The sequence below is a fragment of the Silene latifolia genome, chromosome 8, assembly GCF_048544455.1.
Source record: "Silene latifolia isolate original U9 population chromosome 8, ASM4854445v1, whole genome shotgun sequence".
Taxonomy (NCBI): domain Eukaryota; kingdom Viridiplantae; phylum Streptophyta; class Magnoliopsida; order Caryophyllales; family Caryophyllaceae; genus Silene; species Silene latifolia.
In genome coordinates this window covers 36970798-36985000 of record NC_133533.1, presented here as the reverse complement: position 1 = coordinate 36985000, position 14203 = coordinate 36970798, and the positions used below count along the sequence as shown (strand labels likewise).

Genomic DNA, 14203 nt, shown 5'->3' with positions numbered 1-14203 from the left:
TCGATCGAGAACCCTGCTGTTCGATCGAGGAGTTCCTGTTGAGACATTGGTCGATCGAGTGGTCTAATCCACTCGATCGAGAGGATTTTGTCTGTGGGCTTTAATTAGTCCGTGTTTTATTAATTACGCATAAACACTTAGGCTTTTCGGCTATATAACCTATGTTTAACTAGGTTATTAGTGATCTTTGACTATCTTTCATACTCTTATCACTGTTTACTCTCTTTGATCTTTATTCATTCACATTAGCCTACTGTTACTTTTCTACGTTGGATTGCCTTGATCGGATTTCGTTCTCTACGCCGGATTCGCTCGGATTGTAATTCTCTTTTCTTCCTTAATAATAATTAGTCTTTTATTGCTTTCAATTATTGTTGTTATTGTTATTTTTCTTCTGCCCTAATTTTTATCATCGCTTTTTATTATTATTTCGCCATGTTATCTGCTGGAAATCTATATGCTGCTAGATTAATTATTAGTATGAGTAGCTAATCTCCCCTCATGTTGGGATTAGGGGATCTGCGTTAGAATAATGACGACGTAGTAAATGAATTAGACGAATTGGTTAAAGAGACTCTGTCACTATAGCAATATAACTGTAATTCTCGACCTAGTTGAGTGCACGCTTCTATGTCACCCATTAATCTGGCTACAATTAGTCCTGGATCGAAAGATTGGATTAAATAGGCCTGCTATAAACAGTAGACTGCCCTAATGAGGACGAAAGTTAAGTTAGTGGTATTTTAGGGTGGGAAGTGGACCGAAAGGACCTTCTAATATCCGTCTCGCATTAGTTCGTCTGAGTCATTTACTGCTAAGTTGTTGATCTACCGTAGTGAACCGAGTTCCCGACATGTCCCCCTCTTATTGATAGTTAATTCATCTTTCTGCTTTACTGCTCTTGCTTTATTTCTCTTCTTTCAACTCCGTAGTTTAGAACCAAAAATTTAATCAACCCCATTGTTACCATAGGATTAGAATTAGACAGCTATAGTTGCATTACCTCCCTGAGGATTCGATACCCGACTGCCTCTACTACATATTTAGTTGAGACCGTTAGGTTTTATTTTTGACAGGTACACGACAGGCGTGTCATTTGACATGCCAGAGAGTTAAAAGGGAACAGCGACGACCACAAGGTAAGATTCAGTCTTTAGAGGTACCTGAGTGGAAGTGGGAATCCATTTCTATGGATTTTATCGCGGGTTTGCCGAAGAGTCAACAGGGTAACAACATGATATGGGTTATAGTAGATCGACTGACCAAGTCAGCTCATTTTGTGCCAATGAAAGATACATGGACTAAGGGACAATTAGCTATGGCTTATCGGAAGAATGTGCTAAAGTTACATGGGGTCCCTAAGGACATAGTATCTGATAGAGATGCGAGGTTTATCTCAAAGTTTTGGAAAGAGTTGCAGGAATCTTTGGGAACGACATTGAAGATGAGTACAGCATTTCATCCTGCGACATACGGTCAAACTGAGAGAACGATCAAGACTCTTGAGGATATGTTACGAGCTTGTGTGCTGGACTTTGGTGGTAGCTGGGAACAGAGGTTGGATTTGATAGAGTTTTCTTACAACAACAGCTATCACACTAGTATTGGCATGGCGCCGTTTGAGGCCTTATATGGGAGGAGATGTAGGAGTCCGATTTGTTGGGACGACAGTGCTGAGGCAGTGGTTCTAGGACCAGATATGGTACATGAGATGGTTAAGCAGATTAAGATGATCAGGGAAAGCATGAGAGCGGCTCAAGATAGGCAAAAGAGTTATGCAGATCTACATCGCCGGGATATTGAGTTTCAGGTTGGAGACAAGGTTCTTCTGAAAGTGTCTCCTATACGTGGGGTTATGAGATTTGGGAAGAAAGGCAAGTTGAGTCAGAAGTTCATCGGACCTTACGAGATCTTAGATCGGGTTGGAGAGGTTGCTTATCGTTTGGCTTTACCAGCTGCGTTGGAGAGAGTGCATAATGTGTTTCATGTATCTCAGTTGCTCAAGTATGTGAGTGATCCGTCACATGTGTTAGAGGCAGAGAGCATAGAGCTAGATGAGTCTTTGTCTTATCTTGAGGTGCCTAAGCAGATTCTTGACCGGAAGGTTAGGAAGACTAGAAGTGGTGAGACAGTTTTGCTTAAGATCCTTTGGTCTAATCATGAGGTCGAGGAAGCTACGTGGGAGGCAGAGGAGGCCATGAGAGACCGTTACCCTTTCCTTTTTGATCAAGTATGTATGGTTACGGGGACGTAATCTTGTTTCTTTTAGGGGGGTAGGAGATGATCGCAAAGAGTTTTTACACCCTTTTTGTGTTGTGTCGGTGTGTTTTGTAGTGGTCTGAGTCGGGTTGAGTTTGGTTAGTAGCATGTTTTTATATTGAGTTTTATGTTGGTTGTTGTGTCGGGAGTGTGGTAGTGTGTTTTGTTTTGTTGTGGTTTGAACTTCGCGGACGAAGTTCTTTTTAAGGAGGGAAGACTGTAATACTACGGTTTTATGAGTCTCTGGGTACTCTATCGAGTGGGCCTTACTCTGTCGAGTAAGGGTGTTTTGGAGTTTAAAACAGTTTCTGACATGTAGGGTACTCGATCGAGTAGCCTTGGTACTCGATCGAGTAGGCGGCACTCGATCGAGTACGTCTGTTACTCGATCGAGTAGCCCGGTTTATGGGTGATGTTTTGTCGGGTTTTGTTAATAATGCGAATTAGTATTTAAAACTTTCCGTCACTTTCATAATACACTTTTTACAAACTTAATTACTTTGAAAAGAGATTGCAACCTACGTACTTCACATCCTTCACATTATTGACAAATCCCGGAGCTTGGTAGGTCGGAATTCATCATTCTTTACATTCTTGTGATCCTTGCGTCGAGGGTAAGATCTACGTACTGATTTTATGGTATTTTGTTAAGGTTGTTTAAACCCTAATTTGGGGGTTTGGGGGTTTTGTCGTCTTTTATGATTGTTAGTAATTGTATGATCATATGTTAGGAGGAGGATTCGTAGAGGAGGCCTTTTGATAACTGCTGTTGAGACCGTCTGATTGTATTGCATTCCAGGTAGGGTTTCCCTACTCAGTATTAGTCACATGATGTGTTGGTTGTGTTTTGTGATTGTTGAATATTATCATACGAGTATTGTGACGGTTGTTAGTTTTGATTGTTGATAGTAGTTGTGGTTGATTGTATCTGTCTGTGTTCTTCGGGGTGCGTCCCTGGCTGAGTGGAGTCACTTGCGGGAGTGGTTTCACGCCCATTATTCGCCTTCTGTGGAACCCGCCACAGAAGGGATGTGCACATTAATGGATTTGGGTTTATCGCTCGATGAAGATTAGCGGGGCTTAGGTGGGAACGGCTGCGGTCCCCCCACTGGCGGCGAGGAGTAACCTGTTGCGATGGGTACTCTGGCAGGGCTACACACTTTAGTGTGTAGTCAGTATTGTGGAGTTGGTGATGGAGTTCGGAGTGTATCTGTGACGATTGAGCTGTGTTGTGTGTTGTTTGTTGAATTATATAAATTGTGTGATTAGTACTGACCCCGTTTAATTGTTTTAAAAACTGTGGTGATCCATTCGGGGATGGTGAGCAGTTGTTGAGCAGGTATAAGTCGAGATTCATGGGATAGCTGGGATGTGTCACCATCAGATGATTGAGTCTTCCGCTGTAGCTTGAGTAGTTTGTCAGACATTTCAGTTAGTTGATTAGACAGTTGTTTTGAGAATATGTAACCCGTATTTTGGGCATTTGGTTTTAGATTGTATTTATTCACTAAACTTATACTATTTAAATGTTGTTTCGTTATTGTCTTATGATTATCATTGCCTCGGGAAACCGAGATGGTGACATCTTTATACCTGAGTGGTCCTGGTAAGGCACTAGGAGTATGGGGGTGTCACAGTCGGTGACGGTGTTGGATTGGAGATGTGGTGCATGTGCGTGTTGTGTACTTGTGTAGTGTCTGTGGTTGTTGTTGTGTTGCCTCAGTTGCTGACCTTGTGTGGTTTCGTCTCTTGTTTGATTTTGTTGTGTCTGCCGTGATCCCTTATGGTGAGCAGTCGGTCTTGCAGGTGATGCCTTGGAGGTTAGCTGGAGTATTGGCAGGGATGGGTCTTTCACAAGTTACGTCAAAGATAGTTCACATAAGGATGTTGAGTTGTATCTTTTGTATCAGTAGTTTTGGTTTAATCACTCGTAATACATTATAAATGTTCTTTTATCGACTTTTGATGATTACTTTCCTCGGGCAACCGGGATGGTAACGCCTTTATATGCTAGGGAAGGTCTTGTTAAGGCTCCTTGGTATATGAGGGTGTTACAAAGTGATATCAGAGCGACGATTTTGGAACTTGTAACAAATGAGCCTAATGAACGTAGTGAGTCTAATAAAATGAACCTGGTGTATGTATCTTGGGAGCCCTTGCTGATGCTAGATTTTGGGAGAGTAGGCGCCCTCATTTCAAAATCATGGCCCCATTATGCTTAAGCCAGTCACTAGTTAAGGGGTATTGAGTCGGGAATTATGTGCCTAGTGTGTATAATAGTGATGTAGATATGTTTGTAGCGGAGACTTTGTGGATTTCAAGTATGTATGGTTGTGGTTAGAACTGTGAAAGCTTATAGTTGAGTAGTAACGGAAGTGGCGACGTGTTTGCAATATGAGATAGTGTGCATGGTGTGGTGTTGATAATGCTTGTTCCAAATGATTGATATTAGTAATTGGTGTAAAAGCTTATGAGCCTTGTATGTGGTAGTAATAGTGATGATTAGTAAGTTACAAAGTTGTTTTGATGTCATCTAGATAGTAGTGGAGTATATGTAGTAGATGAATGCTTGAATGTTTCCGCGTGTAGTATAATTCAGTTGAGTAATCGAACTAGTGTGTAGTAAGTGTTAAATGTATGGTTAAAGCAATATGATTAGAAGTTACTTTGTTGAAATCACAATTGTATGCTTATGAGTAAAGAAAAAAAACACGTTAAGAGTGTGCATGAGAAAATTGAAAGTTTGGTCACTTGGCTGTGTAACTAAGGTTATAGAATGAAAATGAAAAGTTGAATGGGGTAATGTAGTTGTGAGTTGATACGTTGTATTTGTGTAGCAGTAATACGATGCGAATGAGTATGTTAATCTATGCCGATGTCCGAATTCGCTTTTGGAATCGACACGCGTTGCTGTTTTGCAGGGATCTTTAGTTAATCTTGTATTTCCGACCGTGTATCTAGCCTTACTTGACCGAGTACGAGTGCCTACTAGACCAAGTAGACCTCATTCGATCTAGTTAGGAAGCTATTACGTCGAGAAAGTTGAAATTTACTGCGAAAACTCGACCGAGTAGCTCCAACTCGATCGAGTGGAGGCCACTCGATCGAGTAATATACGTACTCGATCGAGTAAGCTGCTACAGTGTCGCTGACACACGTGTTGATAAACCCTTTTCTAAATTCTTTCTTCCCATTCTCTCTTCTTTTTCGCAAACCCTAATCTCTAATCTCTCTCAAAACTCTTTGATTCTTGTTGATTGTGGTGCTTGAACTTGGTGATTTCTTTGCTTAATTCGTTCCTTTTACTTGCTAATCAATCAAGGTATGAATGCTTATCCTATTTTGATGTTTTTAATTAGTTAGAAACATGTAAGAGGTTGGAGATTGTTGTAAATCGATTTATATGAAGTAAATCTTGCCTCTAATTGTTGCAATATGATTTAGATGCTTCCCTTTTATGATTATTGTTGTTGGCTATGCAAAAATCGACTTAAATTGGGGGTTTATATGACTCGGATTTTCTAAGGTTTGGGAATTTGAATTGATTTTTGGTTGTCTATTGTATATAAAAGGATGAAAATTGAGTAATATATGTTATATATATCATGTTTAGGGTTCATTTTTGTGATTTTCACTCAAAAGTTTGTCTTAAAACTCCGTCTTAAAAGTGCCCCAAATTGAAATTCGTCTCATGTTGTTGTGAAATTGGTTTGTATGTGAAGATGTTTTGAAGGTTTGAGTCCTAAAAGTAGTAGTGGTTAAGTTAATTCATGCTAAATATGTCAAAATTTTTACAGCTGTAGAGACCGCCTGATAACTGGAATTGGGAATTTTACTTGTAATTTGGGATTGTTGGTGATAGTGTGTACCTAGTCGATTCTTTTTATGAACTAACATGAATGCTATGTATGTTTTCGTGTATATGTGGTGGTGTATTTATATTGTATTTCAAAGCAGAGATGCCGAGACCGACAAACGGCGGGGAACCCGACAGAGCAAGGGGGTAGGGCTTCGAGCCCGAAAGTGGGGGCGAGTGGATGGTAGTCCTACTGTCTGCAGGAATATCCGTCTGTAGTTTTCATGTATTTCACACAGAGGAAGAGGTTTGTGGCTGTAATACTATGGTTTTATGAGTCTATGGGTACTCTATCGAGTGGGCCTTACTATGTCGAGTAAGTAGTTTTTGACGCAAAACAATAGACTGCCTGTAGGGTACTCGATCGAGTAAGTTGGGGACTCGATCGAGTAAGGGGCACTCGATCGAGTAAGTGCCTTACTCGATCGAGTAAGTGAGTCTTACGGGTTATTTTAGCCGGGTTTTGTTAATAACGCGTGATTAATATAAAAGGATTTCCGCCTCCTTTCTTAATCAGTTTTCACTTTTCTAAAACAGTCCAAGAGAGAAAAAGAGTTACGTTGTTCTCCTTCTTCGCGTTGTTAACAAATCCCAAGGGCTAGGATCGTCGGATCGTCTTGTTCTTTACACCGTTGAGTTCGTCGCGTTAAGGGTAAGATTCTTGTATAATTTTTATAGTGATTCGCTGAGTTTGTTCAAAACCCTAATTGGGTAATTTGGGGGTTTTGGGTGTTTGATTGGCTTAGTAGTAATTGCATGATTGTATATGTGATGTGATTATAGGAGGAGATTTTGTAGAAGAGCATTTTGATTAGCTGCTTGTGACGGTCTTGTGATGGCTTATTTCAGGTAGGGTTTCTCTACTCGGTATTAATTACATGATGTGTATGGTGGTTGTATTGTTATTGTTGATTTATCATACTGCTGGTGTTTGTGACGGTTGTTGATTAATATCGTTGATTGTTGTTGTATCTGTCTGTGATCTTCGGGATGCGTCCCTGGCTGAGTGGAGTCACTTGCGGGAGTGGCTTCACGCCCTTGATTCGCCTTATATGGAACCCGCCACAGAAAGGATGTGCACATTAATGAACATGGGTTTATCGCTCGAATGAGATGAGCGGGGCTTAGGTGGGTACGGCTGCGGTCCCCCACTGGCGGTGTGAAGTATCTGTTGCGATGGGTACTCTTGCAGGGCTACACACTTTAGTGTGTAGTCAGTTGTGTGGAGTTTGGTGATGGAGAGTGGGGTTTTGATGTGTTGATTGAGTTGTTTGGCATTTGTTTCATATTGGTTTGTATCGTGTAATTAGTACTGACCCCGTTGTTTGTTTTGTAAAACTGTGGTGATCCATTCGGGGATGGTGAGTAGTTGTTGAGCAGGTTTGATATGATGCATTTGGGCTAGCTGGGATGAGTAATCACTTGGCAATTAAAAGAGTCTTCTACTGTGTCAGACGATGTCCTTAGTTGTCCAGTTTTGCTAGTATACAGTTTGGTTTTGGATTGTATTTCATTTAACAGTTTTGAGTTGGAACATGTAATCAGTTAAACAGTATTTTACTTTTTTTAAAGTACGTTTCTTCATTGTCTTATGATTATCATTGCCTCGGGTAACCGATATGGTGACATTCCTATACCTGAGTGGTCCTGGTAAGGCACTTGGAGTATGGGGGTGTCACAAAGTGGTATCAGAGCGACGATCTTGAAACTTGTAACCAATGAACCTAATGAACATAGGGAGTCAAATTAAAATGAACCCGGGTAGAAGTTGTAGGAGCTAATACAAAGACTTGGGAGACGTCCTAAAGTCGCGAACTCGCCCTACAATTTTGAACCGGTCACTTTGGGGTGTCATGGGATCGCTATGTGTTTGCTAATGTTCTATTGTGTATGTTGGATGATGTGTATATAGAAATGGTGGAAAATGATTATGGTGGAATGGGGAATGTGGTGAATGATAAAGTGTTGTAAGTAGGCATGTTGCATGATAGTTGGTTTACAATGTTGGTTGGAATTGTTGGAAAAGTATATGAGAATGATGAATGATGTGGTGGAAAAAGGAAGTAGTTCATATGTGATAATATGTGATGAATAATGATGTTGCAGGATGAATGATTTATAATGTGTCTATACTAGTAACATGTGATTAGGGGATGTGACATGATTTTACATAATTTTGTTTGCGTAAACTTAAATAATAAGTTTATATAATTGTCTATTGTTGTATCATATGCACTTGTTAGATGAAGAATGTGGTTGGAATGAGAAGAATTGATTGGAAAAGATGGAGAGTCAATTGCATGAGAATATGAATTTTGTGATTATGAATATATTTAGGTGACGAAGTGGATTTGTAATATTGTTGCATTAGTAACATGAAAATAGGATTTGTAATGTATGAGTATGTTTTGTGTTACGAAAAGTTATAAAATTAAAGCATGCGGGTAGTACATGATTAATAAGTTGAATGTTACATGAGCATGATATATGTTATTGTTTAGTTTTGGTAGGCAGTAACATGTGGTTAGGGATAGTGGTTTTACAAGTATCGAGTCGCTTTTGTTCACCTCGTTGATGTTTAAGTTGTTTGAAAGAGAAAATCAAATAGTTATGTCGTCTGATTACAACAAAGTTGTCTTTAATTTGTTATAACTTGAGATGCATAAATTATTTTGATGTGATTCCAATTGGAGGTGATAGCTTGTTCTTTTACGATTCTAACGATAGGTCACACGCCCAAAACGACTAAGAAACGGGTGAGTTATGACCGTTTTACGAAAATTGGACAGTGTTGAGAAATGCGTAGGGTACTCGATCGAGTGACCCTCACTCGATCGAGTGAACCTCTTGTTACTCGATCGTGTAGCCCTTACTCGATCGAGTAGCCCTGGTAATTTTTTTTACGTGTCTCTGACCTTCACCTACTCTATCGAGTAAGCCACTAACTCGATCGAGTGACCTGTACTCGATCTAGTGACCCCTGTTTTGGGTCATATGCTTATCTTTTGACTTCGTTGCATATTATGTTTAATTCAAAGATGTTATATTGCTTCTTTATGCATTGTTTTACGTATGTGTTGATCCGGATGCGTAAGTTACCCAATCTTGTGACGGAAGGAGTGTCACCTGTGGTGAGTATGAGTTCGGTGGGGAGGACATGAATTATATGTGGTTGTTATAGGTAGTGGAAAAGAAAAGAAAGTTTGGTAAGGCTTATTGAGGCATGGAGCATGTTTGGTGGGATGAGAAGAGTGATATGATAGTGTGTGGAGTAATGTAAAGGTAAGTGTATATGGGCAAGAGATGATGTGAGTCTAAGGAATATGAAAAGGAAAAGGTTGAAGGGAAGGATGTGGATAATGGCAACTCGAGATGTGTAAGGAATTATGGAGGGAGATGGTTAGATTGTGTTGGTTAAGAGTGTATGTAATGAAAGGTCGTTTTAGAGGGATTAAGAAAAGTGGTATATAGTGAAGTTAATGGAGACATGTCGCAGCATGAATTTGCAGATAATGAGTGAGTTTGGGAATTTGTATTATCGAGAGGTGAAACTAATGTGTGATTTCCTTGGGCAAGTAACGGTATGAAATGAGTTTTGAAGAAAAAAAAAGTGATTGGTGATCACTGTGAGTGATAACATGAGATGGTTTGGACTGATTGGTGATGAGTGTGAGTGATAGCATGATAAGAGAATATCCGTGGTAAGAAAGAGTGAGATGATACTGATATGAAATGTTGAGATTTGAGTTTTGGAGCAATGATAAGGTAAACGGAGCACTAAGGAGTTAGGTAGGAGTATTAAGGAGTTGAATTGTTAATTGGTATTGTTGAGTGTAAAGAGAAAAGAAAAATAAAAGTAAGCTGAGAAAAATGTTGACCGGAGTTATAGGATATAAAAGTAAGGAATCGTCGAGATGTATGATACTATCATGAGTATGTTAGTTATTGGTTATATAGGAGTTTCAGGACAGCATGATTAGTCATGAGTATCGGGAATTAAGGAAAGTAAGAAGTCGGGTAGAGAATTTGCACGATATGAGATCTTAGTGGTGAGTTGGGTGACAATGCAATTAAGGATGGAATTGGAAATAGTGTTGAGGTAATTTTGTTAACGGATTTGATGTTCGTTATTTGGCATGTAAACCAAAGATAGGAAAGAAACCGTGATGCTTAGAGATGAGTGTAAGAGGTTTGCTATACGAGCAGTGGTGGCATTATGGTGTTGCCACTAGTGATTAAGGGTGATGATAGATAAGAAAGGTAGCAATTCTTAAGTGGTTGATTTTGTAGAGACCTGATTGATATGTATGGTTGTGAGAGAGTATAAGATGTGGTTATATGAGGCGGTTGTTAGTAGTTGAGTGTTAATGGTATGGTTGCATTTGGCAGGGGGTGATGGATATGCGAATGGGAGAATATGTTATGAGGGGCATACGAATTAAGCTCGGGGGAGAGGTAACTTTTATCGGGTGGTAACTTACGTGATCGAGACTGACTGGTTGGATGTGATTATGGGTCTATGATGTGTATAAACGTTTGTGTGAGGCTTTGACCTCACGATAAGTTGTATGGTGTGATAGTCATAAAGTTGTTATCTGAATGTTCAGTAATGTATGTTAGACACGGTAATCTAATGGAATGATGTTCAAACGTGATAGTTTTGGTGATATGGCATGGCTAGTTATACTGGTATGTGTATTCATGATATATGTTTATTAGGTAAAAAGGTATGGATGATATTCATGAGATTCTTGTCTGTTTATTCCGCATAATATGTTGTGTTGTGATCTAGTAAAGTAGTTTGAGTAAGTTTTCTTGTCCGGAAAGTTATACTGAGTCAGTGCTTATAGGAATTGTATGTGGTTGTGATGTCTATGGATGTGGTTGTTATGCCTTGAGTGGTGATCCGGGCATGGTACTTCATGTTGTGATGCGGTATTTTCGCGCTGCGGTGCGGCTGTTAGTGGCGGTGTTGCGATGCCGTAACCGGTTATGGTGGAGTAGGCGGGATGATTACGATTCGAGTTTCGAAAGTACATACCAGTTATACATAGATTGTTATTTTGTTTGATGTTGCTTCCTGTGAGCTTCGGGGTGTACATATAGACTGTTGTTTTGTCTGTTGATGTTTCGTGCTAGTTTCAGCTTGGGAGTGAGGGTAGAGTATGATGTGGAAGAGAGTTGTGTATGTTTCCGTTGTTGTATGATATAGTAACATTCTAATGGTGGGACACAGTTACAAGAGGTTGTTGGAGTACTTGTGATCTTCTTTTAGAGAAGGCATTGGTTTACATAGTAATGTTGCGTGACGTGTGGAACATGTGTTGTACTGATATGGAAGCTGTAAGTGGTTCATAATCTCTTATTGGGACACTGAGTATAGGATGTTTGAAATTAGTATCATGTTAAGTGATGAATGAGTTTTGCGGTAATAAAAGAAAAGAAATTGAGGATCTAGTGTGAGTGTGCGTAGCAAGTGTGGACCGTAAGTTATGTTTTTGGCGATAGGTGTTTTATCTAGAGAGGTATGTTGTGTTGTGGTAATGTGGAAGAGTTGGAATGTTGGTTATGCTAAGGATTTTGTGGTATTAGTTAGATGGAGTGCAGAATGCGTTGAGGTATGAGAAATGTTTAAGTAAGAGGGCCTTGGATATAGGAATAGTAAGTGTTTAGATTATAGGCAGTTATCTTTGACATGTCATGGTGACGAGGATAATTAGAAGATATAGCTAAAGATCTAGTATATTGAGTTACGAGGACGTAACATTTATCTTCAAAGGAGTAGGATGTGATGCAAGAGAGTTTGTTGGTTGTACATGTTGTAGTATAATTGGAAGTAGAGCGTTGATGAGTGTGAAGTGATGGATTGTCCAGCTTTTGGATCTCTTTATACTTGGTGCAACAAGCAAGATCCTTCCACCAGAGTTTACCTAATTAAAAATCAGACTCAGGGACCTTGGGTTATTTGTGGTGATTTTAACACCATCCTTAGTCCAACTGAAAGGCTTGGTGGTCACAGCACAGAGGAAGAAATTGAGGATTTTAAGCAATGTGTTGATGAGTGTGAAGTGATGGATTGTCCAGCTTCTGGATCTCTTTATACTTGGTGCAACAAGCAAGATCCTTCCACCAGAGTTTATAGCCGTCTTGATAGAGTTTTAGTTAATCAGATGTGGCTCACTGATAATCCTCTTGCCTATGCTCACTTTTATTGTGAAGGCACGTTTGATCATACACCTTGTGTGGTGCAAGAACAATGTGATGGCCATAAGAAGAGGAGAAGCTTTAGATATCTCAACATGTGGAGTCAATCTGTTGACTTCAAATCTTGTGTCCAAGAGCATTGGAGTAGAACTTGGCCTGGGACCAAAATGTACAACTTAGTTCACAAGCTTAAAAATCTTAAAGGGCCACTTAAGAATCTCAACAAGACTGATTTTGATGATATTGAGAACAATGCTGCCAGGGCCAGGATGTATCTTGAATCCATTCAGGAGAAGTTAAGGATTGATCCTAATAATCCTGAGCTAATTCACATGGAGATTGATGCTGCCAGCAGTGTGAGATTTCTGGATGATGCTTGTTATACTTTCTTGGTTCAGAAATCCAAAGTCACATGGGTGGATAAAGGTGATAGCAACAATAGATATTTCCACAGTGTGATTAAAACCAGACAAGTGAGGAGTAAAGTTATGAAAATTGAAGATAGCAAGGGTGTGCTGTGTGAGGATATTACTCAAATTCAGGCTGCTTTTATTGCGTTTTATACTGAGTTACTTGGCACCAGCTCACCTGCTTCAAAAGTATCTCAAAATGTGGTTTAGCTGGGTAATCTTTGTACTGAGGAACATCATGCTATTCTGCTTTCTCCCATCACCAATGATGAGATTAAACAGGTATTATTTTCAATCCCCTCCCATAAGGCTGCTGGGCCTGATGGGTATTCCAGTGCGTTTTTTAGGGATTCCTGGGACATTGTGGGTCATTCTGTGTGTGAGGTCATTCATGATTTTTTCCAAAATGGCCAGCTTTTAAAAGAACTTAATCACACTCTTGTTATCTTAATCCCTAAATGTGATTTACCCAAAAATGTTACACAATTCAGACCCATCTCTTGTTGCAATGTAGTGTATAAGTGTATTTCCAAGTTGTTGTGCAACAGGCTAGCTCAAATCCTTCCTCATATTATTAGTGATAGCCAGGGTGGGTTTATTAAAGGTCGTAGTATTGTGGAGAACATCCTAATCTGTCAAGATGTGATTAGATGTTATAATAGGAAGACTATGTCACCTAGGTTCATGCTCAAAGTAGACTTAAAAAAAGCCTATGACTCAGTTAATTGGGATTTCTTGGAACAAATGCTTACCTATTTAAATTTCCCTCCTTTCTTTATTCATCTAATCATGGAGTGCATAAGAACTGCTTCATACTCTCTTGTCCTTAATGGCGAGTCTTTTGGTCATTTGAATGGTGCTAAAGGTCTGAGGCAGGGTGATCCCCTGTCCCCCCTTCTTTTCACTATTGCTATGGAATATTTGAGTAGGATCCTGGCCTATACCACAGCTACTTTTCCTTTCAAATTCCATCCTCTTTGTAGTCCCTTGAGATTGTCCCACCTTATGTTTGCTGATGATTTATTACTTTTCTGCAAAGGAGATGTGAAGTCAATAATGGTTATTTTAAGATCATTTTCTACTTTTTCTCATGCCTCTGGACTCCAAATGAATCCTACCAAGACCAATGCCTTTTTTAATGGGGTTACTAGTTGTGTTAAGCATGAGATACTACAAATTTCTGGGGTTCAAGAAGGCCATCTGCCATTCAGGTACCTTGGAGTCCCCATTACCTGTGGCAGGATTGTTAGAAATCTATATCTCATTATACAACATATTCTAATATGTTACAAATTAATTTAGTCATAAAATTAATTTAGATCTTATCCATGCAAACTAAATAAGAAGAGATAAGAAAATCGATTTCTCACCATCTAAATTTCGGTCATCATATGGGCACCAACAAGATCTCCTTCTTGTTGGTTCTTGAGCTTTCCAATAATGGATGAACATTCATGACTTCAAAATAGAAGCC

General features: G+C 39.5%; 1 protein-coding gene across 1 annotated transcript; it reads left to right on the top strand.

Moving 5' to 3' along the window:
• The first annotated feature begins 11976 nt into the window (after window positions 1-11976).
• LOC141595035 (uncharacterized) lies at window positions 11977-12939 on the top strand. Its single transcript, XM_074415008.1, has one exon. The coding sequence runs from the start codon at window positions 11977-11979 to the stop codon at window positions 12937-12939; it is 963 nt and encodes a 320-aa protein (XP_074271109.1).
• The last annotated feature ends 1264 nt before the right edge of the window (window positions 12940-14203 follow it).